Genomic DNA, 24,965 nt, shown 5'->3' with positions numbered 1-24,965 from the left:
CCTCGGTGTACAAATGGGGGGGGGGGCGAAGGGGGAGGGGGAGCCAATCTTAGGGACGCGCTTGTCCGAAATGTAGGGTAAGTTACCAGCGTACCCCCACCGATTTTGACACCGCGACGTGGATCTTTAATTCCAGCTGAGGGGTAGAAGGGGGATTTCGCGTGTTTGGGCTGTGGGAGCGATTTCGGATGAGGAGGGAGTTCTCGCGTGCATCCAAATTTCGGGATAACAAGGCGCGGTGCGGGTTGAAGAAGCGGGAGTTTCAAAGCAGGTGAGACAAAAGATACTTGAACTTGAAAATTTCGGGATAACAAGGTGCGAATTCCTTGTTCGGCAGAACAAACTTAACGTGTAAAAAAAATCATACAAGACACAAGAGAGTCATGTCCCCTTTTACTATATTGCTATAGATGCCATTGAAAAAACTACAAGAAAAATGTAAAAAAAATTGGGACAACAAGATTACCCTGCACAGTACCAAATCGATTCGCACTTCCCTCAACAACAACAAAAAACAAATCAATTCCCACCAAAGAAAGAGTAATGTCCCTTTTTATATGATTACAGATGCCATCATCTCGAATTTCATTTTTTGAATCCACGTTATGTTGAATTCGAATATATCATTAGGTGACCTTGCGGTTTATAATTGATGTAATCGTACATTTTGATCTTCCATCATATATGAACATTTTACTCCGCCATGTGAACATATATATTGTCGTCTACCATATGGACTAAATTTGAACCAATTTTCCTTATTTGAATACGATTGTTGTCAAGTTATACAATAATTTGAATATTATCTTGATAACAAAAAGACATGCATATAACAGTAATCATATTTCACTATGAACTACATGTACCATACGCTCTCCAATTCAAATATCTGTATCCATTTTATGTTGAATTCAAATCATAGTACATTATTGGTCTAGGTAGCGAGATGTTCGGGATAATCTAAACCATGTTTTCATACGTATATTTTTTGGCTGAATTGGGACAAGTTTTGGTATAAGCCTCTTGCAAAACCGGAGATTCTCTCAACAAGCCTCGTGGTTCCGAGAGGGGACGTGTCACTTTGTGTGCGAAACGATATACGCTGCCTCCCCATTGATTTTATTTACAGAGGCAACATAGAACTATATGAGTGCCCTGTTAAATTTTGGAATTATTTCGGGTTCATTTGGCCTTTTTATACATTAATTGAGTTTCTGGACTTTTAATGTGCATAATCTAAATATGAATTGCATGCACATGCTCCGGTGCACCAAAGCGGGTTGAAAAATCACATGTGTGTCCTTGGTTGAATTTCTAGGTCCCATGGAAGAAATGAGAATGAAATTCAAACATCTGGGCGTCATGACTCTGCCGAGAACATCGAGAAACTTAGATTTTAAATTCATGTAAATCCAAAACTCGGCTGGAAATCATGAAACTTGGCATGGTGTCATGTCATGGCACTAACATGTTGTGGTAAAAAATTGGGCCGATTTGGAAGCTCGTGGTTCTAATAGGGAACGTGTCACCTTTGGTCATTTAATGTGCATAAGTCAAATTTGAAATACAAGCACATGCTCTCGTGCACCAAAGTTGGTTGAAAAATCACATTTGTGTCCTCGGGTGAATTTCTAGGTCCCATGCAAGAAATGAGAATAAAATTAAAACATCTGGGCATCGTGGCTCGGCCGGGAACATTGAGAAACTTGGTTTTAAAATTCTTGTAAATCCAAAACACGTTTGAAAATCATGAAACTTGGCATGGATGTCATGTCATGGTACTACCATGTTGTGGTAAAAAAATGGCCGAATAGGAACAGATTTTGGTATAAGCTTCTTGCAAACCGAAGCTTCTCTCAAGAAGGCTCGTGGTTCTGAGAGGGAACGTGTCACCTTTGAATGCGAAACGATATACGTTGTCCCCCTTGAGTTTATTTACAAAGGCAACATAGAACTACATGAGTGCCCTGTTAAATTTTGGAATTATTCCGACTTCGTTTGGCCTTATTTACACATTAATTGATTTTTTTGGTCATTTAATGTGCATAATTCAAATTTGAACTGCAAGCACGTGCTCCCGTGCACCAAAGTTGGTTGAAAAATCACATTTGTGTCCTCGGGTGAATTTCTACTCCCATGCAAAAAATGAGAATAAGATTCAAACATCTGGGCATCGTGGCTCGGTCGAGAACATTGAGAAACTTGGTTTTAAAATTCTTGTAAATCCAAAACACGTTTGAAAATCATGAAACTTGGCATGGATGCCATGTCATGGTACTACCATGTTGTGGTAAAAAAAATGGCCGAATAGGAACAGATTTTGGTATAAGCTTCTTGCAAACCGAAGCTTCTCTCAAGAAGGCTCGTGGTTCTGAGAGGGAACGTGTCACCTTTGAGTGCGAAACGATATACATTGTCCCCCTTGAGTTTATTTACAAAGGCAACATAGAACTACATGAGTGCCCTGTTAAATTTTGGAATTATTCCGGCTTCGTTTGGCCTTATTTACACATCAATTGAGTTTTTGGTCATTTAATGTGCATAATTCAAATTTGAACTACAAGCACGTGCTCCCGTGCACCAAAGTTGGTTGAAAAATCACATTTGTGTCCTCGGGTGAATTTCTACTCCCATGCAAAAAATGAGAATAAGATTCAAACATCTGGGCATCGTGGCTCGGTCGAGAACATTGAGAAACTTGGTTTTAACATCATGAAACTTGGCATGGTGTCATGTCATGGTAGTACCATGGCGTGGTAAAAAAATTTGGCCGAATAGGAACAAATTTTGGTATAAGCTTCTTGCAAATCGGAGCTTCTCTCAAGAAGGCTCGTGGTTCTGGGAGGGAACGTTTCACCTTTGTGTGCATAATTCAAAGTTGAAATACAAGCACATGTTCCAGTGCACCAAAGTTGGTTGAAAAATCACATGTGTGTCCTCGGGTAAATTTCTAGGTCCCATGCAAGAAATGGGAATGAAATTCAAAATTCTGGACGTCGTGGCTGGGTTGGAAACATTGAGAAACTTAGTTTTTTAATTCCTGTAAATCCAAAACACGCATGAAAATAATGAAACTTGGCTTGGTGCCATGACATGGCACCAACATGCTGTGGTAAATTTGCAGTCCGATTTGCGAAGGCGCACACATTAACAATCAACAAAGTCATTTTGGAACAAGTGTTGTCACGTTACAATCGGAAACACAAGTATTATTGAAACCATGGGCGTTCTACTTACTAGTACCATTTACGTGCCGCCACGCGTCCCCATTTTTTATTAGCTAGGAGGCGCCGTGCAGGGTAGCTATTTGAGTACGAGAGGCGTGCGATTAGACCCCTACGCGTGCTTATCGGGAGGAGAGCCCTTTGACCTCCATCTGCCGTCCACCTCTCTCCCAAGGTCTCCATTAATGGCGCCCGAGCCTCTGTTTAATGGTGTGGCTATGTCTCACTCAACTGAGATTTAAGAGAGAAAAAAGAAAATCTGAAAGCATGGATCTTGATGTAAGATCCGACGGACCTATATAGCATCTACTGCGACTTATAGCAAGACTCATGAATATATAAGGACGATTTTTTTTTATCAAAGAAGGGCTTGCCCCTTCCGATTTTCATTATTGAAAACCACCACAATTCACAAGAAGTTCAGCACAACTCCAGCCTAACATGAAGGACTAAAAGCTACTCCCTCCGTCCCATAATATAAGACGCTTTTTGACACTAGTATAGTGTCAAAAAATGTCTTACATTATGAGACGGAGGGAGTACCAGATTGAAATCGCAACATCCCAAGAGGCCAACAAAGGCCAAACGTCCGCGCTAGAACCCAACATTTCACAACCGACGACACAATCCACATCCTAAACCAATTATTACATCAAAAGAAACCAGGAAACTGAAGGAAGCCCAGCAGCAACTAGAAGAACAGCAATGTCAGGGTCGCCACAACAAGAGTTTTCTTCATTCCAGCCTCGCAACATTGATCTTCCATAGAAAGATAAGGATGATTAATTGTCTTACATAATTAGAAAGATAATTAAAAAAGCCACATGCGGCTTGCCCGAAATACACAAGGGCAAAAGAAGAAGGAAGACAAGGATCTGGCTCGCTGATCTTTACTTTCTTGATGCGTTGCTGCAGGCCGCGGGAACTAGTCTCCGCGGCGAGCGGCGATGAGCTCTTTCGTGTCCTCAAGACGCTGCTTGAGAACATCCACGGATTCCTCCATCAGCCTTTGGCGCTCGTTGCGGAGCATGTCATTCTCGTCCATAAGTTTCTTGACAATGACGCCGGTCCTCTTCAACAAGGCACTGGTCTCCTCCTGTTGGTCTGCACTTCGGACGATCTTCTCCCTCAGCAGGTCGCGCTCAGCCCGGAGCCTCTCATTACCCTCCCTTAGTTGCCGGATGACACCGGTAGCCTGTTCAAATGAGGCTTTCACGTCATCCTGCAACCTCGCCAAGCCGGAGATCTGATCCATCTGGCTATGGACGATCGCATGCATGCGCCTGTAACAGTCGTCGCCTGCCCGCGAGAAATTTTCCTAGGCTGCCGTGGCATGGCGGGACATCTCTGCTGCATTCGTGGCGCGGCGGGACATCTCTGCTGCTTCCGCGGCGCGGCCGGACCAGTCTGCTGCATCGACGGCGCGGCGGGACCTCCGTGCTGCTTCAGCGGCGCGGCGAGACCTCTGTGCTGCTACTTCCGCGTGGCGGGACATGTCGGCTGCTCTCGCAGCGAGGCGGGACATCTCTCGTGCTTCCTCTTCCATGCTCGCCTCTCCCTGGTGGCAATCTCTCGACCCAGAACTCACGCTGGCCATGACAGACGCAAGGGAAGGATGCTGAATGACTTGTTTGTTTTTGTGGATGAGGAGTTGAGGAGGAATGTGCAGTCATATTGGCATACTAGTACTTATAACCGAGTACTAATACGCTCCTAAGTGGGAAACCGTTCAGGTTGTGATCGGTGTGAACAGGTTTGGAATTCAATATAGCATGGTACTAATACGCTCCTAAGTGGGAAACCGTTTGGGTTGTGATCGGTGTGAACAGGTCTGCTATATAGCGTGGAGTAATTTGGTATGTGACGAGACACAAGCTCAAAATTTATAAATACCCGCGTGGCGAGCTCTAGGCTAGTCCTTTTTTCAGACGCATTAAACCTATCTCTCGAGACTTCTCGCACGCACCATCGTGCCACCCACAAAAATTTGTACTCTGAGTTTAGTAGTACGTTATACAGGAAGAGAAGAGGTGCACGCACGCACTCGTCCTCTCACACACGCGTCTGTTTTTTCTCGAAAAGGAGGACGATGACCCCCAGCCTCTGCATCTGGGAGTCACACACGCATCTGTAGCTATGAATTGTAGTGTTCTCAACCATCCGATTGGCTCTATCATGGATGTACCTATATACTAAAACATGTCTAGATACATCTATATTTTGACAAATGGAAGGTACGTATTGTGGAACGGAGGGAGTGCTTGTCATCAAAATGGATAAAAAGGCACGTATCTAGAACTAAAATACGTCTACATACATCTCCTTTTATCCATTTTGATGACAAGTACTCCCTTCGTCCGAAAATACTTGTCATCAAAAAGAATAAAAAGGGATGTATCTAGATGTATTTTAGTTCTAGATTCATCCCTTTTCATCCATTTTGATGACAAGTATTTTTGGACGGAGGGAGTAGTACTTCTTACCCAAAGGAACTTTATATCCAGCAGACACAAAATATCCGTTCAACTGTTGGAAATTATTGATCTGATGTCGAAGTAATTGCTGCATCGCCACCAAAACCCACCATTTCTTAAGCTAAAGTAGACCAAGGTAATCCCTATATTAGCATATTACTAAGATAAACAGAAGGCACTGTCGAAACATTTAGGACGTGAGCTTGTCAATCTGAATGTGGAGGGACACAAGCTTAGCCCCGGCCAGCAGCTTGGGCGGAACTGTCAAGAAGGTCATCTCCTACACGTCGATGTCGCCGGGATCCTTGCTGCTTGTCACCTCCATTTCCACCTCGACGACGTCAGTTGTGCCTTTGGGCTCCCCCGGCGGGCCGTTCGCCCACAGCTTGGCCCAGTAGTGCGGCAGTGGGGACGCCCTCGCTCTGATGCAGACGACCAACACGGTGATAGGCACGCCGATGTCGAGCATGCCGCCGACCAAGAAAAATGTGCGGCGGTCCTCCTCCGCGAACAGCAAGATCCGTGGCTCCGACAGTGGCACTTGCAGCTGGAGCACCTTGCCGTACTGGATCCTGTGCATGGACATGGGATGCGCGTTGCTGATGTGGTGGTAGAGCGCCGGCGGCGGGCCTTCGTAGCCACAGACGGGCACGGGGCATTTGTAGGGCGCGAGCGGACACACGCTCTTGTGATCGGCGAGCTTGTGGTAAGTGACGTAGAGCCCACAGCCTTCGTGCGGGCACTCCACCCTCATCAACGAAACGACGGCGTCCACCGCCGTGTTCCGCACGTCGAAGCCACCGCCACGCTCGCACTTCTGGCACTGCCGCTGGTTCCCGGGGCGCTCGACGCGACAGTCCGCGCAGGCCAGGTGCCCTCCCTTGCACTGCAGAAATCAATCGAACAACACATCAATCAAGAAACTTGCACCTTGCTCAATCAGCCGAATGGACGAGGTGTATTCGAACCTCATACACTGGAGGCGTCAAGGGGCAGAGGCACAAGGGGCAGTGGAGCATGGTGAGGTCCATCGGGACCTTAGTGAGCTCCCTCGTCGGTTCATGTTCCGTCTGCATGATCTCGCCCTCCTCGTGCACAACCATCTCTCGCTTGGGCCGAGGCATTACAAAGCTTTACCGTCACATATTTTATACTCTGCGCATAACTGTCCTCCCGCATACCAAGGAAGGCAGTAGTTTGAGTTTTCTGGACAAATTTTCCCCTGTGCATGAGTAAGCTGCATAAATATCGACAGTAAATGCGCATGCAATGGTTGGCTGGTCCTCCTTCCTTTTCGCTTGAGTTGGCTTCCCCAGGCGGTCAAGCCGCATCCGGCGCTGCACGCGTTTTCCTGTAGCCATTTTCTGGTTTGGAAACTGGCGCGATTAATGGGGGCAGAACTAATCGAGCGGGGGCACAGATGGAAACCAACGCGGACGCGCAGACTAATCTGAGAAAAACAAGAAAAAGTTATACGCAAAGTAAAAGAAATCGGAGGGAGTACTACTTCAAGGTGCATTAAATCAACACATGCAAGTATCAAAAGGAGAGTCACGGCATGCATGCATGCGTTGTAATTAATGCATCGGTAACCCTAAATTATTGAAATATATCGAGTGCAGTGCTTTGATGTGTCGCGTCAACTCGTACATCAACAAGAAGTTTGATTATCCTCTCCCTCGTGGACTTAACTGCACGTACCTTTGGCTGTATGACAGGTTGGCCACACACTTGTTGGGCCCACCTGTCATACACGCAAAGACAGGAGCGTCCCTCCCTCGCCCATGAGCGTGGTGGCTGGCAAGACTAGGAGAAGGTTTCGCTACACGCTCTCCCTCCCGCATGTGGTGGACATGCAGCAGTTCAATCGGTGTCAGATGGCCAGAAGCATACTGTAGTACTCCTCCAGTGTAGTAGTACACCATCATTGTTCGACTTCCCGAAGAGGCGAAGAGCCAAGCGCAGCCCGGACACTCGTGTGGCAGTTTCATGTGTAGAGTAGTCTAGATAGCGTGTACCGTGCCTGTAAGCTTAAAATCATTGGGGTCGGCTCCATGCTATGTTGCCGTCTTGAAGTTTTTTTTAAATTAAAAACGTCTTCTGGCCCTACCTGTCACCCTGGTGATTGTAGTTTGCACGCTCATCTGGTCAAGACAGGAATATATATTTTAATTTGTTTTTTAAGGGGGGACTCCCCGGCATCTGCATCAGAACGATGCATACGTCCACATATATTTTAATTTGTGGTGGGTAAATGTTAGAGGTTGCAGCAAATATATTGTACACTGCGGGTCTTTTAGCCAAGTTTAGAGGCAAGCATGTGGGGCCAGTGCTATGATGTGTCGTGTCAACTCGTAGAACGAGGAGAAGCTTGATTTTACTACACACCTTCTCCCTCGCCCATGCGCGCTGTTGCTCGCAAACGAGGACATGCTTTTGCTTAGTAGTACTTCTACAACAAGCTATCTGTCCCGCTCGCGGTGGACGGACATGCAACAGTGGATTCGACACTGTAGAAGCAGTAGTAGTAACATCATTGTTCGTCTTCTCGAAGAGGCGAAGAGCCAAGCGCAAAACCAAACGTTACAGTTGCGAACATTGGAGCACGCATATAGCCAGGATCTTGCATGAGACAAAATTGCTATGTGAGCCCACTATTGTACTAGTACGTACAACTACTTGCTAGTATAGCCCTGTAAACCAGAAAGGAGTATTTGCCCTTCTAGAGATTTCAACAAGTGACTAGACTACACCGAGACGGAGTACATATGGAGCAAAATGAGTGAATCTGCACCATAAATAAATACGTACTTGTTCTATCGTTTTCCTCTCCGAGGTGCACAATATTGAGTATACTGACTAGTCTCTTTTTGACACGCATTTATGTTGTTTTTTTTGACACAGTACAGACGCAAGCGCTCATATACACGGGCATACACTCACCCCTATGAACGCACACACGCACGGCACTATCATCTTGAAATTTACAAAGTCACCATAGGCACCTGGTCGTCGACGGGTCCATAGGTGCTTGAATGCCAAGGAGGAAGAGGGTAGCGGTTCCCGAGACGTTGAACGGTCAATGATGCATCCTCAATTACATGCAGAGGGAATTAATTGGAGAAGCAGACTAGAGCCAGCACGATGTGAATGCAATAGAGTTTGGACTCTCATATAATAAAGGCACCCCACCACTCCAATCCATCTACTCCCAAGTCTCTGCGCAACACTGCTCACTCCAATCCAAGACCAAGTGACCAGAAGCCACAAGCACCTATGGAGGCGATGGGCGCGAGCGGCAGTCGGCTGTGCCAAATCATCCAAGGCGCCGACCTGCGGCCCCGCACCACGCAGCGTTTCCAGATGGTGCTGACGACCGCAGGCATCGTAGCCCTCGTCGACGCCGGCTTCGCCTCTCGCATGGACGACATGATGGTCAACTCCATCCGCAAGTTCACCACCATCAAGAAGCGCACGGATGACCTTGCCGTACTGCTCCAGCCCGCGCGACCAGGCTCCTCATTGTCTGCCACCCTCATCGGCCTACATGGTGACGAACTCTTTCAAGCCCTGGTGGCCCTGCAGGTGCCGGAGGTCGCGATGAAGAATGTGCACCTCGAGGCCGCGCTCGCTGCGCAGTGCCTCGCCATGCAAGAAACCGTCGACCTACACATCCACGTCTATGAGGAAATCGTCTACATAGGCCACTACAAGGCAAGCGAGGACAGAAAGACGTTGGCCTTCTTCCAACGGCTGGAATCTTTGGACGCCATTGTTCAAAAGCACGTCGACCTGGCCACGAAAGCTGCTGCTACTTAGGCGCCGTTCGGTGGGCCGGCGCCCTGAGTCGAGGAGGTGGACGTCGCTGATGGATGCATCTCTTCTTCTTGCCTCCTGTAACCAGCACTGCATCGCCTCGCGGCCTTAATGTTTTATTAGTATAGTACTCCCTCCGTTCCCAAATATAAGTCTTTCTAAAGATTCCAGCAAGTGACTGCTACATACGGAGCAAAATGAGTGAATCTACACTCTAAACTATGTCTTCATACATCTGTATGCTGTATTCCATTTGAACTAGTATCAAAAAAGGCTTATATTTATGAACGGAGGTAGTATATGGCATTTTTTATTCCAGTCGTAACGTTTTCATTGTGAGGTGGGGCCGCAGTTGAGCAAACCCACCCCACCCACCGGGCATCGGCCGAGTTTAGAATTAGAAGAGAGAACGAGGGAGGAGAGCTAGCTGTAGCACGGACATCAGATGGGACTCGTGTTTATAGAATAGGAGTACTGAGCACTCAAGCCTCTTTTTTTTTGAGGGAAAAATTAGTCATATGTCTAGTACCACTAGTTGGGTACGTGAGACCTATAGATGTCATCACTTTAGGTCTCCTTTTCGAACCGCGGCTACGCTTCACAATACATATTTTTTCACGCATTTATCCTTCTATATGTACTCCTAGGCTATTTCCACGTGCTCCCATTCGCCGACATGTGGGACATAGAGCATCTGGGTCATAGTGCATGCACGACTCGGAGCATATGCTGGGGTACTTTACATTTCAGACCTCACGAATTACATGCAAACCCCCCGCAGAAGAATAAATAAATCAATGAATTACTACATGAAACTGGATTATTTTCGTGGAAACCGGAGCACGTTCATTAAATTTTGGACATAACACGTTTGTAAAAAATGACCGGACCTAAACCAATCTAAGGGACTTTTTGATTTTTCCCGGAAAAAAGGGCCTCTTTGATTCGCGGGATACTGAAAACACAGGAATGGGGAAAGTATGATGGCGATGAACCGAGACGAGGAGAACTCTAACTCAGTTAGAGGTTAGAGTTAGATTCTAACCGTGAAGTAACTCTAAACCAAAGAGGTGTATGGACGGCAGGGTTAGATTGACAATAAATGCTCTATCTCAATCATTTGACTACTTTGGACCCTATTTTTAGTCAGACTAAAATAAGTCCCTTGGATCCAAGCACCCTCTTGGTGTGGCCGACTCTTCTGTGGCCTCCTCCCGCTCACAATTGACATAAACGAACCATCTATACAAATCAAGCATGCAAGACATGATAATTATTACTTTGTCCATACAAATGAGATATCCCACTTAAACATACAAGTCGTCGATCAAGATTCACAAAATAAAAAAACACTTCATCAAACAAAGAATGAGCTAACTCATCACGGAAGTCGTTCACGATAGGGAGGGAGCCCGGAGCCCCTCACGCACCGAGGGAGGAGCTCGCCATCGTCGCTCTGGAGGAAGGCTCTGTAGAGCCCAAGCCCCGGGAACCCCTCCGACGCCGGCCCTTGCGAGTTGAGATCGACACCGGCATGGGTAGCAGGGCCACTTGCCGCCGACTGGGAACTTAATCTTTGGGCCTCTAGAAATAATGCAAGCCTGTAACTGAAATACCTAGAAAGGTGAACTGAATCTTTGGGCCTCTAGAAATAATGCAAGCCTGGAACTTAAATGCCTAGAAAGGTGAACTGAATCTTTGGGCCTCTAGAAATAATGCAAGCCTGAAACTGAAATACCTAGACAGGTGAACTGAATCTTTGGGCCTCTAGAAATCATGCAAGCCTGAAACTGAAATACCTAGAAAGGTGAACTGAATCTTTGGGCCTCTAGAAATAATGCAAGCCTGAAACTCAAATACCTAGAAAGGTGAACTGAATCTTTGGGCCTCTAGAAACAATGCAAGCCTGAAATTGAAATACCTAGAAAGGTGAACTGAATCTTTGGGCCTCTACAAATAATGCAAGCCTGAAATTGAAATACCTAAAAAAGTGACCTGAATCTTTGGGCCTCTAGAAAGATTTATTACCTCCTCAAGCGGCATCAAACAATTCCATGCGTGCACCGCAAATCTATAGCAAGTTTGATCAGGATCTACTTTTCCAAATCAGAATTAGCGCTAGAGCAAGCAAGATCAATGATATGGCCATGAGACAGAGAAGGAACGAACAAACTCACCCCTCTTGCGACCTCCCTGGTAGATGCGTCGCCGCCGCGCACGACAGAGGGAGAAAAACGACTGGTGAAGGGGGAGCGGGGCGACCTTCGAAGGTCGGAGCGAGAGGGCGGCCGGAGTAGGGCGGCGGAGGCTGGAAGGAGAGGGCGGCCGGAGGAGAGAGAGGGCGAGCATCGCTTGGGCGGGCGGCCCTATGGGGAACAGAGAGGAGTCGTGCGAGAGGGGGGGAGCGATCTGGTGCGGGCAGGTGAGATTTTTTTAGGGGAGCGATCTGGTACGGGCAGGTGAGATTTTTTAGTTCTCTTTTAGTGGGCCCGAGGATAACTAACCCAATTAGAACCTCTCTACTGGGCTAGTTTTTTTAGCCGGGTTAGAGCAAACTAGCTCAAACTAACCCCTCTTGTTTCGATAATTTGAGGCTATTTCAACCCAAACTAGCTCTAACTCAGGGATCCAAACAAAGAGGAGTGTTACTGTACATGATACAGTGTGGACCGTAGCACATTGTTTTTTATGGCCATATCACCACATTGTTTTCTACTGCTGGTTCACTGGGCTACCGTGGTTCGCACGGCTGGTTCACTGGGCTGTCGTGGATTGCACTCCTCCAACCTGAGTAGTACTCCCTCCGTTCCTAAATATAAGTCTTCGTAGATATTTCACTGTGGACCACATACGGATGTATATAGATGCATTTTATGTGTAGAATTACTCATTTTTCTCCGTATGCGGTCCATAGTGAAATCTCTGCAAAGACATATATTTAGGAACTAAGGGAGTAGTATAGTACTAGTATATACCGCATCATTCTTTGCTCCTTCTTACTACTCCGACATGTGGGTGAGCCAGCATCCGGGTCAACATGTCATGCACCAGATTAGAGCGCGGAACGTAAGGGGGCATCACCCCGGTCGGAGCGCCAGTAATTCATAACTATAGTGAGTGGTCCTATCACAAGTCTTTCCAGCAGTAACGCACCATCAAATCGCACAGCCCCACTCGCTCACCCTCCTCACCTCTCTGTCAAACCGCCTACCCGAAAACTGCCACGCGTACTGCTCGGGAAAAGCCCCGCCCTCAACTTTTAACTACGCGAAAATAGTTCGAGCTTGTTCGTTCTACATAAATACAGTACTTACTGTACTTATGTTTATTCACCCGTGGGGTTGTTCAATGAATGGAGGGACGAGGAGCACAAGTGAAAAATACTGTAGTACTACCTCCGTCCTGGTTTATTGGTCCTCATTGTAATTTGTGCCAAATTTTGACCATAAATTTAACTAACAAAATGCTCATGCATGTCACAAAAAATTATATATTTGAAAACTATGTTCGAATATGAACCCATCGTTATAATTTTTGTTAACATGCACTAGCATTTTGTCAGTTAAATCTTTGGTCAAAATTTAGCACAAACTACATAGGGGACTAATAAACCAGGATAGAGGTAGTAGTAAGTAGGAGTCATAGAGTAGTCACCTTAAATAGAGAGTTTTTTTTCTTTAATGCCACGTACACAAATTGAAACGCTTGTTGTGGAGAGAAAAAAGATAATCACTCCACTATATATGGACGCAGGGGCCTGAGCGCTTGCTTTACTAGGGTTGCTCTCTTGATTCTCTCATCCTCTCCAGATATAAACAAGACAGCGGTAGCGACATTTTCTCTCTGCTCACCGCTGGTCACAGATCTGGCCGGATCCCTTCGGCCGATGTGTGTAGAGGACTAAAAGGTGTATCGTTCACGCGGTCATCGCCGCCGAGGGAGGAAACCCACAGCTGCCGGAGGGGACCGATCCTCTGCCCGTGCCGTTCTCTCCGACACAGCGCCGACTCAAGAGGTCCTCCGACCCTTCTTCCTCCCTGCCGTATTGTCCGCAGATCCGACCTGCCGCCGCCGACATCTCGGCGACCCTTAGGTATAAGTTCTTCGAAAGCGGCCTTGCTCTACTGCTCCAGCTCCCCACGTGTCTGCATGCGCATCTTTTTCTACTCCCATCAACTCTTCCAAAGCCACATAAATTTTTAGTATTATTAGAGGTAAAGCTACTTCATGCATTTGAATCTAGGGCTTTGTTCAAACAACGAAGAAAGGGGGGAAAGTTGTAGCATGAATCTAGGACTTGATTCAAAGAGGAAATAATATGGTGAAAGTAGTAGAGACCGGATACCCAACCAGTCTCTTGGTTGAAAAGGGAAATAATGGGAAAATGCAGTACAAACTGGATAAGGAACAGATCTATTATTGGTTGAAAAAAGGATAGAAAGTGGCGGCTGGTGGACAAGTCAACAGAGTATGTCCAAGATTAGATTTGTTGCCATCACATAGTAAAAGGTCTCCAGGATTAGATTTGCTGCCCTCACATAGTAAAAGGTCTCATGATTAGATTTATTGCCCTCACATAGTAAAAGGTCTCAGGATTAGATTTGCTGCCCTCACATAGTAAAAGGTCTCAGGATTAGATTTGCTGCCCTCACATAGTAAAAGGTCTCAGGATTAGATTTTCTGCCCTCACATAGTAAAAGGTCTCCAGGATTAGATTTGTTGCCCTCACATAGTAAAAGGTCTCCAGGATTAGGTTTGCTGCCCTCACATAGCGTGAACAAGCTCGACATCACCACTTTATGCCTCCTTGTAGGTACATTGTGCTGATGCGTCCACTGTCGCATGTCCTTATACCAACCTTTTGTTGTTGTTAATGTAAGGGCGCATGTAAAATGAAGCGATCACACTGTTACCTTAGTGACATGTCTAACCAGTGTTATTGTTAATCTAATGCCTCCAGTGATAAGATGCAATTAAACCGTGTTACAAATGGCACTCCTGTTGTTTTCCCCAGTATGATAAGTAAGTTGCTCCTTTACGCTGCTGAGTGTCCTGGTGTCCCCACGGTCCCATGCCCTTAAACCAACTCTTTAGCTGCTGTTGATTTACCGTGTCTGGTAAACAAGCAATGCCACCATTAAAGTAATCCCATATCTGAGGAATCTCATTGTTGATCGTAATGCTTCTGGTAACATGAAGCATTGCTGACGTTTTAAAATTTCTACTGTCCTTGCGTGATTGCCATGAACATAATTAAGATGCTTCTTTTCATTTTGTATATGTTTCGTATATTCTTATTGACCAGCAACTGTTTACTTTCTATCATTTTGTGCAGATAGGGATATCCATTTCACCATGTTGCTATTGTGACCTTTTGGTGAACTGCACAAAACACTTTTTTTTTGGAATGAGTGTCTTGTGCAGTTCAACTAAAATGTCACGTGGGCAACATCTCTCAATTTTGGTGGAACTGCACAAAATGGTGATTGGAGTTTCCAAAATCTCCATCAAGTTCTGCGGGTAATCTCGTGCAACATTTTATTAGCCTTTGCAAGATGGAGCCGTCACTATCACCACAATGACACTTTATTTTAGTGGAACTGCACAAAAGGATAAGAAAATTATAGTTGCACCTTACATGAGCCGGACAGCCAACCTTAATGTTCCTCAATTTTAGTGCAACTACTAAAGAAGAACCTGCCAGCTCACAAGAGCAAGTACTTCTTGCTAGCTGAATGATGCAATCTTTGCTTCATTTCAGGTGAACCGCAGAAAAAGGCGCATGAATTGAATCATGGAACTCCAGGCAGACCTCATCCTAGTGGACCTGGAGGTTGAGTTCAAGGAGGCTGCTATTAAAGTGAAATCATGCTTTCCTGTCTCCTTGTTTGTGTTGTGCAAACATGCTGTGCAAACGGGAATACTCAACTACATATGTTGTGACGGTCAAGAGCATTCGCCAAGTTCTTCGATTGTATGACATGGCTAGCCAAGATGGATTTAATCCCGATATTCACTTTATCAAAAGGCTCTAATGGGTTGGTTCTGAATCTTGCAAGCTGGGAATCAATGAGATGTGTAGGCATCTTTGTTGTACTTATTATTTGAATCTTATTTGTTGGTTCTGAATCTTGCAAGATGGGAATCAATGAGATGTGTAGGCATCTTTGTTGTACTTATTATTTGGATCTTATTTGTTGGTTCTGAATCTTGCAAGCTAGGAATCAATGAGATGTGTAGGCATCTTTGTTGTACTTATTATTTGGATCTTATTTGTTGGTTCTGAATCTTGCAAGCTGGGAAATACGACATGATGATGCAGAGGATAGCAACCATAACAAACAGTTCAAACTTGGTAGTATTATCTTTGTGAAAGTGCGACAAATGTGCTGATTGTGTGTGTCCTGAGAATAATAATTCTAATAGTTGTGCATGTTGATCCCATGGCACTGATAGAACGAGCCAATGCATTGCTTGTTTTAAGTATAAATTTCTATTAAAGCTAATTAAATTTAAGTAAAGTGACCACTAACTCCTGTTATTACAGTACCAATACAGACCCGCTCGTGAACCGACATGTGGCCGGAGTAGGTTTCTTAATGGAGGCGTTTGAATGCGCCGAGGGTGCATCTTCTGCTGGGCGTGCAACGGACGAGGGAGGGGTAGTAACTGTTGTCGCCTGTACACACTCAGCTTACTGTTGAATCCAGTTCCCCAAGAGCTGAAGAACGAACTGCTGCCGCCGCCTACACACTCGTTCACTTGAAGAGACTCCAATGGCGATCCGAGGGGTGAGCCTGCTGGATATGGACTTCAGCAAGGAGTTAGTTCGCCGTTCAGTCCTATGGCTGCACCAAGTTGAATGTGATGTACACCAACGATACGGACTCGGTGAAGCTCTGCGTCGCCTCAGTCCTATGGCTGCACTAGGTTCTGGAGCATTCGCCCGTTTCATCGGCAGCGCCGACTGCACCTTCGCTATGGTGGAGAGAAGGAAGAACGCAACGATTCGGCCATCTGGTGCAACAAGCTTGTCGACATCCAGAAGCAATACAAGATCATCAGCAACAGGCAGGAGAAGGACTCCGTGGTTGACCTCGTTGAGACCATCATCGACCCCTGATACGCCAACATGAAAGAAGACGACCTGAACACGTGGGAGGTACCTCTGAATCTAGCCTACATAACCTACGCGGCCAAGGACGCATACACATGCTACGACATGTACAGGCAGATCTTGGACATGAGGGCGTGTCTACTTCCCGTAACCGACGAGTACATGGACAGCCGCATCGTCATGATCAAGCGTGCCATGAAGGTCTAGATGTTGTACTTTATCTGTTTATAAGCACATTTATCATCTGAGTGTTTCATGCATTAGCCTATGTGTCATAATTATCTGTTTTGTCCGAAATATTTCTTTTAAGAACCCATTAACCTGATTGCTTTTTTTAGTGTCTATTTGCTTATGTATGTAAACTAGTTCACTTGTCCGTAAAAAAAACTAGTTCACTCGGCTGCCGTGCTTTGAATCTCCTTCCTCCCAACATATTCCTCTCCTCAGGTGGACCCAGCAGGTCTCTGAATTTTCTCCCACTTTCTTTTTCGATGTAAACTGAGTTTTCTCCCAGTACTTTCCCCTAGAACCAACTCAACTGTCCCACGTCTAGCCTAAAAAATAATAACACCCCACGTACTATTAACTCATCAAATTAAAATGATATTTTATTTCATAAGTTGAAAGTTCTTACAAAATAATAATAATAATTGTTTATATATAACTTGCCAACTTAACTCCTAGTGATTGCGTACATAAGCTTGCAAAGATTTTACTGACGTGCAATCATGTGTTTATGTTTTTATAACATTTCTCCGTCTAGCCCAACATGATATTTTCATCCAGCCCAGCAAGTTTGTGGATTTCGAGAAAAATGCAAATGGGATTTAAACGGGTTGCATAGATGCTACATCATTGTTTCAACCAGCCCACCAAATGGACTAAAAAAACAAATGGACTGGCTGACATGTGGGCCAGTAGGTCGAAGCATAAGAAGGCGTTGGATTTACATCCAACGGCCGACATTCTTCTTCAATCTCTCGTCTTCTTCCCCCAGCGCTGCCGGAACCGCCTGCTCCAGCCTTCGGCGTCCAGCGGCATTGTTTTGCGCTCCTCAACGAAACGCTACCCCGCTGACGGCCAGGCCATCCCTCCACTCTGCACCTCCTGTTATTCTCTGCCAAGTGTAGGCCCACCCTGCACCCGAACCAGTCAAGTTTCCCACTCCTCTCCGTCTGCAAGTCCACTGCCGCGTCTTCCCCATCTCCAGGTCGTTCCAGTCTGGGGCCTTACCATCGTCCACCGCCTCGGTGCGCTCGGCGCGGCGTGGTCAACATACGAGAGTCATCGAAAGAGGACTGTACGTGGAGAGCCTGACGGCTGGGACCCACGAGGTCCATGGTCGCACACAAGGAAAGTTCCTCCTTATTACGCACTGTACGTGCACTGTACATGGGAAGGGCTTCTGTATTTCACGAAAAAATGTTCCCCCCGTTGACAGGTCGGACCCACTAACTATATCTTCACACGCAAGGAAGTGCCTCCTTATTACGCACCAAAAAAATGAATACCCCCTGCTAGTTGGGACCCACCATAGTGGGTGACTGACTTGTGGGCCTACTAAGTTGACGAGGACAGAGGGCTTTGTCAACTTAGTCAATATGAACGATTCTAGCTCCAGTGACCATACGATGTCCATCCAACGGCCATAGTGCTTCTTCAACCTCTGGTCTTCTTGCTCCAGCCGCCCAAAGCAGCGCCGGTCGTGCCGCGTGCTCCTGCATCTCGTGGCCGGCTGTGATGCCGCGGAGGCCTCACCGCCCCCTACTACTCCCACCGTTGGCCCAGGGTATCCCTCTACTCACCCACACCCCCTGTTATTCTGTGGTGACAGCAGCCTCACGCTGTAGCCGAACAAGTGAACCCTCGTACTCCTCTTCGCATGGGCATCCACTGCCGCGTCTTCCCCGGCTCCGCGTCGTCCCCTTCCTAAGCCTCGCCGTCGTCCACCGCCTTGGTGCTCACAGCACGGCGTGGTCAATGTGGTCAACGACCGACTTCGATCGGAAGAGTACTGTACGTGGAGAGGCTGACAGCTGGGTCCAAGGCCACAGCCAGTTTTTTGTGATTTTCCAAGTAAGTCGCTTTGTCAGGCCTGTTGGGCTGCAAATATTTCAAGACGAGGAGAGCTTCATTCGGCTGGCCGAGAAAATGGCCTATCAGTAATGAGAAATGGGCTGTACATATTTAAAACACATCAAACCGGCAATTGGTTTCAAATATCTTTTTTTCATTTCGAGATTTGAAATTACATTAATTTTTATGCGTGGAGAATTTGTTGGATTTTATATTGATATACATTTATTTTTAAAATCAGTTGAACGTGAGTCGAAATTTCGGGATTAAAAACAGTTCGGACCGCACCGAAATATGCAAAATTTCGTATAATTTTTTAACCATGGCCACAATATGGGCTGTAATGCTAACAAAAAGAATATGGGCTCCAAAAAAACCTTAAGAATTAGCAAATGGGCTGTAAATTATTAGAAATAATGGCAGATGGGCTGTATGCTATTTTCCACAGATTTGAGGCTTTCCTAAAAAAAAGGTTGACGCACAAGTAGTGACTGTTGGATGTCCATCCAACGGCCGTCGTGCTTTTTCAATCTCTGCTCTTCCTGCTCCAGCCACTCAAACAAGCGCCGGCGGGACTGCCTACTCCCTCCTCCCTGCGGTCGGTTGTGCTGCCGCGCAGGCCTCACCGCCCCATCGTACTCCCATCGCTGGCCTAGCCATCCCTCTACTCACCCACACCTGCTATTATTCTCCGGCGACGGCAGACGAACCAGTAAACCCTCGTACAGTCGTACTCCCCTCCGCGTGGGAAACAACTACCGAGTCTTCCTTGCCTCCGTGTCGTTCCCTTCCTAGGCCTCGCCGTCGTCCACCGCCCTGGTGCTCTCGGCGCGGCCTGGTCAACGTGGTCAACGACCGACATGCATATGAAGTGGACTGTCCGTGGAGAGACCGACAGCTGGGTCCACGGCCGCACGCAAGGAAATGCCTCCTTATTAAGCGCAAAATAATGATTCCTCCACCTGACATCAGGGACCCACCGAAAGGGCCTCTGTATTTCACGAAAAAAACGTTATCGCCGCTGACAGCTCCGACCCACCAGCTATATCTTTGCATGCAAGGAAGTGCCTCCTTATTACGCACAAAAAAATGAATACTCCCCCTGTTAGCTGGGACCTAGTATAGTGGCAGGCTGACTTGTGGGCCTACTAAGTTGACGGGGACAGAGGGCTTTGTCGACTTAGTCAATATGCACGATTCTAGCTCCAGTGACCGTACGATGTCCATCCAACGGTCGTAGTGCTTCTTCAACCTCCGGTCTTCTTGCTCCAGCCGCCCAAACCAGCGCTGGTCGTGCCTCGTGCTCCTGCCTCCCGTTGCTGGCTGCGATGCGGCGGAGGCCTCACCGCCCCTACTACTCCCACCGCTGGCCAGGCCATCCCTCTACTCACCCACACCCCCTGTTATTCTGCGGCGACGGCAGCCTCACACCGCAGCGAACTAGTGAACCCTCATACTCCTCTACGCGTGTGGCATCCACTGCCGCGTCTTCCCCGGCTTCGCGTCGTCCCCTTCCTAGGCCTCGCCGTCGTCCACCGCCCTGGTGCTCTCGGCGCGGCGTGGTCAACGTGGTCAAGGAACGACTTCCATCGGACGTGGACTGTACGTCGAGAGGCTGACAGCTGGGTCCACAGCCGCAACAAGGAAGTGCCTCCTTATTACATGGAAAATTATGATTCCTCCACCTGACAGCAGGGACCCACCGGATGGGCCACCATATTTTGTGAAAAAAACATTTCCCTCCTGACTGCTGGGACCAACCAGCTACACCTTCGTACGCAAGGAAGTGCGTCCGGGTAAAAAAAAATGATTCGCCCCCCTGACTGCTAGGACCCACCAGCTACATCTTCGCAGGCAAGGAAGTGCCTGACAGTCGGGACCCACCTGGTCGAAGCGTACGTAGCGTTGTCATTCTGGTCGCAAAAGTGTATGTACATACTGGTCGATGTAGAGGCACGCACGTATCGTAGTAGAGGCGCGCACGTGTCGTAGTAGGGGCGCGCACGTAGCATGTACACGTATGTACAGCGGCGAGGGTGCAAGAAACAAAATACGGCCACGTACGTACATACGGGCAGGGTCTCGAACGCCTACTCACGCATACATACATGGCTGGGGCGGAACGGAGAAACAACGTCGTCGTCGTGTTCATGGGGAGCCAACCGGCTGGGTCGGAACGGAATGCGTGGTCGTGTTCATCGGGAGGGCTTAGACGGAACATGCGATGGAAACGAGGCCTGGCGTACCGCACAATGGAGGAAACGGACCTCCTACGTTCGGAACGGGGTCCTGTTGATCGGGAGGGGTGTGGCGTACCGCAAAACGGAGGAAACGGACCTCCTACGGTCGAAACGGGGGTCCTGTTGATCGGGAGGGGTGTGGCGTACCGCAAAACGGACGAAACGGATCTCCTACGATCGAAACGGGGGTCCTGTTGATCGGGAGGGGTGTGGCGTACCGCAAAACGGACCTCCTATGGTCGAAACGGGGGTCCTGTTCATCGGGAGGGGTGTGGCATACTGCAAAACGGGACTCCACGTGATACTGTTCATCTCCACCGTCGACCTCCTCCGGCCTTCACGGGCTACCGTCGACCTCCTCCAGCCTCCACAGGCTCCTGTTCATCCAGCCTCCACCGTGCGCTACTCCACCGGCTACTGTTCAACCACCCCTCTACCATCTACTGTTCATCCAGCCCTCCACCATCTAATGTTCATCCAGCCCTCCACACCACGGGGGCCTGTTCAACCACCCCTCCACGGCCACCCCTCCACCATCTACTGTTCATCCAGCCCTCCACACCACGGGGTCCTGTTCATCCAGAGGCAACGCCACCGCTCACTGTTCATCCACCCCCCCGCAACGCTCACTGTTCATCCAATTGATCAGCTTCAGTTAGCAGCAGTAGCGAAGGAATCGCTCCATCGGGTTCAGTTAACAGCCATCGATCGATCACTCGGGTTCAGTAACGCGTAGCCTGCAGTGCAATCGCTCGGGTTCAGTTAGAGCCCAACGCCTCGCTCGGGTTCAGTTAGAGCCAATGCCTCGCACACGCGCGTACGTGTACGAGAGAAACGCGCATCGCTCGGCCCCCGACCTCCCACCGTAACCGGCAACTCCCCGAAATTTTCCTTGCCCTCGCTTCTACCATGGTTTTTTCCATCATGGATGGCCCAAAGAATGTAATGCAGCTGCGTCTCCGGCCCGCCCAGGACGAAAAGCCCATTTTCTGTCATATTTTTTGTCATAGAAGTAGGAGCCCACCTCATCTATGATGATACCGGGTTTTGTCATAATTATCGTCATAGAAGTGTCATAAGTATGACAGAATTTTTTTTTGTTCGGCTCAAAATGTCACGGATGTGTCTTTTTTTGTAGTGCTCCCGGTACTTCGAAAAATCCTCGAACCTCTTTGGAACAATTCTGATGTCTGTATATAACTTTCCAATATATCAATCTTTACCTCTCAACCATTTCGAGACTCCTCGTCATGTCTGCGATCTCATCTGGAACTCCGAACAACCTTCGGTCACCAAAACACATAACTCATATAATACATATCGTCATCGAACGTTAAGCGTGCGGACCCTACGGGTTCAAGAACTATGTAGACATGACCGAGACACCTCTCCGGCCAATAACCAATAGCGGAACCTGGATGCTCATATTGGTTTCCATATATTCTACGAAGATCTTTATCGGTCGAACCACTATGTCAACATACGTTATTCCCTTTGTCATCGATATGTTACTTGCCCGAGATTCGATCGTCGGTATCTTCATACCTAGATCAATCTCGTTACCGGCAAGTCTCTTTACTCGTTCCGTAGTGCATCATCCCGTGACGAACTCATTAGACAAATTGCTTGCAAGGCTTCATATGATGTGCATTACCGAGAGGGCCTAGAGATACCTCTCCGATACTCGGAGTGACAAATCCTAATCTCGATCTATGCGAACCCAACAAACACCTTCGGAGATACCTGTAGAGCATCTTTATAATCACCCAATTACGTTGTGAAATTTGATAACACACAAGGCATTCCTCCGGTGTCCGGGAGTTGCATAATCTCATAGTTGGAGGAATATATATTTGACACGAAGAAAGCAGTAGCAATAAAACTGAGCGATCATTATGCTAAGCTAACGGATGGGTCTTTTCCATCACATCATTCTACTAATGATGTGATCCCGTTATCAAATGACAACCCATGTCCATGGCTAGGAAACTTAACCATCTTTGATCAGCGAGCTAGTCTAGTAGAGGCATTGTCGGGGGGATGAACCCCGGGTAGGCAACGGAACCCGGATCCTTTTAAAAAACAGCGGGGCCCGCATCGCCCCTCAAACCGGCACGCGCCTGGCCGGGTCGCTCGACCCGGCAAGAACCGCAACCCGGCCAAGCTCTCCGACCCGGCAAGGTACGTCGACCCGGCCTCAGCGACTGGCGTGAGACGACCCAACCCGGCGCAACCAAGGCTTCCCCAACAAGCCAACCCCACACGTGGCGTGCACCACAATCCAGCCACGGGTCAGCTCCCGTCCTATCCAGGCCATGCGATGGGACGAGACTTCCATAACCGATGACCAAGACAACAGTGCCTCCACCCATGCCTATGGTCAGCCGGAGCATGGCACCAATGCCCCTCACCTACCCGCCGACCAGGGCTGGCGTGGCAACAGTGCTCCTGCCCTCGCCGCTGACAACAGCAAGCGGTGACCTGACGGGACATCACTGTACACGACTCGACTCAGCCTCACCCTGACGATTGACAAGATGACGCATAGTCCCCCTAGGCATGCGGGGCCCGCACCTAGGGGAACCCGACGAACCACAAGCCCCCGGCGGGACCCAGCCCGGGTTCTCGGATGCCGACAACTCGGACACACCGACTCGGAGTATTACCATTGTATCCCTGGGGGGTTGGTCTATAAACCCCCCAGGAGCCCACGCATACAGGGGCATATGGTATGTGATGTATGTAGAGAATATGATCAAGTAAGCAACTAGCCACCAAAACAACCACCCCGGGGAGAAGGGGCAGCCCAAGCCTTGCCCAGCTCCGTTCCTCTCCACACAGCTCCAGGAGCGACACTGTACTATCGAACATCAAACTACACTCGGCAGGACTAAGGGTATTATCTCTCCGGAGAGCCCCAAACCTGGGTATGTCCGGCGTCCCGCGCCCGCTCATGCCAACCCCGCCTCTAGAGCCCACCAGCGCCCTCGAGCCTCCTCCTATCTTTAGCCATCCCTTGGCATCTACCGTGCGCCCACCACGACAGTTGGCGCCCACTGTGGGACAGCTCGAGGAGCTGGCCGGGAGCATGCTTCAGACGGGGCCCTTCTCCTACTCTGACGAGTCCGTCGCGCTGGCGGACGACGTCGTCGGCGCGCTCGCCGCCTCCTTCGCCGCTCTCGCCACCTCCTTCGCCGTGCTACACATCTCTGATGCATTCGCGGCCGACGAGTACCCCAGCGAGGTGCTCAGCTACTCCAACTTTCCCCTCTCCCTCGGTGGTGGCGTTACCGTCGGGGCAATGGACGTCCATGTGGAGGTTTTCATCACCGGGGATGGCGCCTCCTCCTCGTCAAGCAAGACGAGGAAGGCCGCAGAAGCCAGGGCCGCAGCAGAACGGACTGAGCCGTCCGATCCATTGCACGCCGTGATGCAGAGCCTCCGCATCCCCATCGGCACCGACGTCGATGCCACCAACGTCGTCAAGGCCCGATCTCAGCTTGAGGAAAGGCGCCAGCAGATGCTGGACCTGTCCGAGACGCTCGCCGCCACCAAGCGTCGCCTAGAGGCCGCTTAGCTGGAGCACGACGCCGCCCACGGATTCGCGCCCGCCGCGGCCGAGCCAAGCCGGGTCGCCGATGTGCGTACCTAGGGAGGAGCGATCGGTCGGGCCCTCAGCATCGTCCGAACCGTCTACGAGACCGCAGTGAAGAACATGCGCGCTGCCCAGGCAGCCGCAGTTGGCCTGGACTAGCTCACGGGTGAGGAGCTGCAGGAGCGCATCGGGCGGATGCATGAGCTCCTCAACACAGCCAACACCGAGCAGGATCGCCTCAACCAGCTCGCCAAGCCGGCAGGATCCGGCTCCGCCCGCCTTGGCGGACCCGGCGAACTTCTGCACACGGCTTCCTCGCCGCCCGGCGAGGCGCACTCCGGCCAAGCCCGGACTCGGCACAACCCGGCCGCCGCAGCCGCCGACGTCCTGGGCGACGAGCCCGCCCCGGAGACCCAGCGCGGA

At 48.7% G+C, this 24,965-nt stretch overlaps 1 protein-coding gene across 1 annotated transcript in view; it reads right to left on the bottom strand.

Moving 5' to 3' along the window:
• LOC119292522 (cyclin-A3-1-like) overlaps window positions 1-24,400 on the bottom strand; it is a 35,315-nt gene extending 10,915 nt beyond the window's left edge. Inside the window, exon 1 of the mRNA XM_037571335.1 lies at window positions 24,239-24,400. Coding sequence (XP_037427232.1) covers window positions 24,239-24,400 — 162 coding nt within the window. The remainder of the gene's footprint in view (window positions 1-24,238) is intronic.
• Window positions 24,401-24,965: the final 565 nt, after the last annotated feature.

The sequence above is a fragment of the Triticum dicoccoides genome, chromosome 4B, assembly GCF_002162155.2.
Source record: "Triticum dicoccoides isolate Atlit2015 ecotype Zavitan chromosome 4B, WEW_v2.0, whole genome shotgun sequence".
Lineage (NCBI taxonomy): Eukaryota > Viridiplantae > Streptophyta > Magnoliopsida > Poales > Poaceae > Triticum > Triticum dicoccoides.
This window is presented reverse-complemented; position numbering and strand designations above follow the sequence as displayed.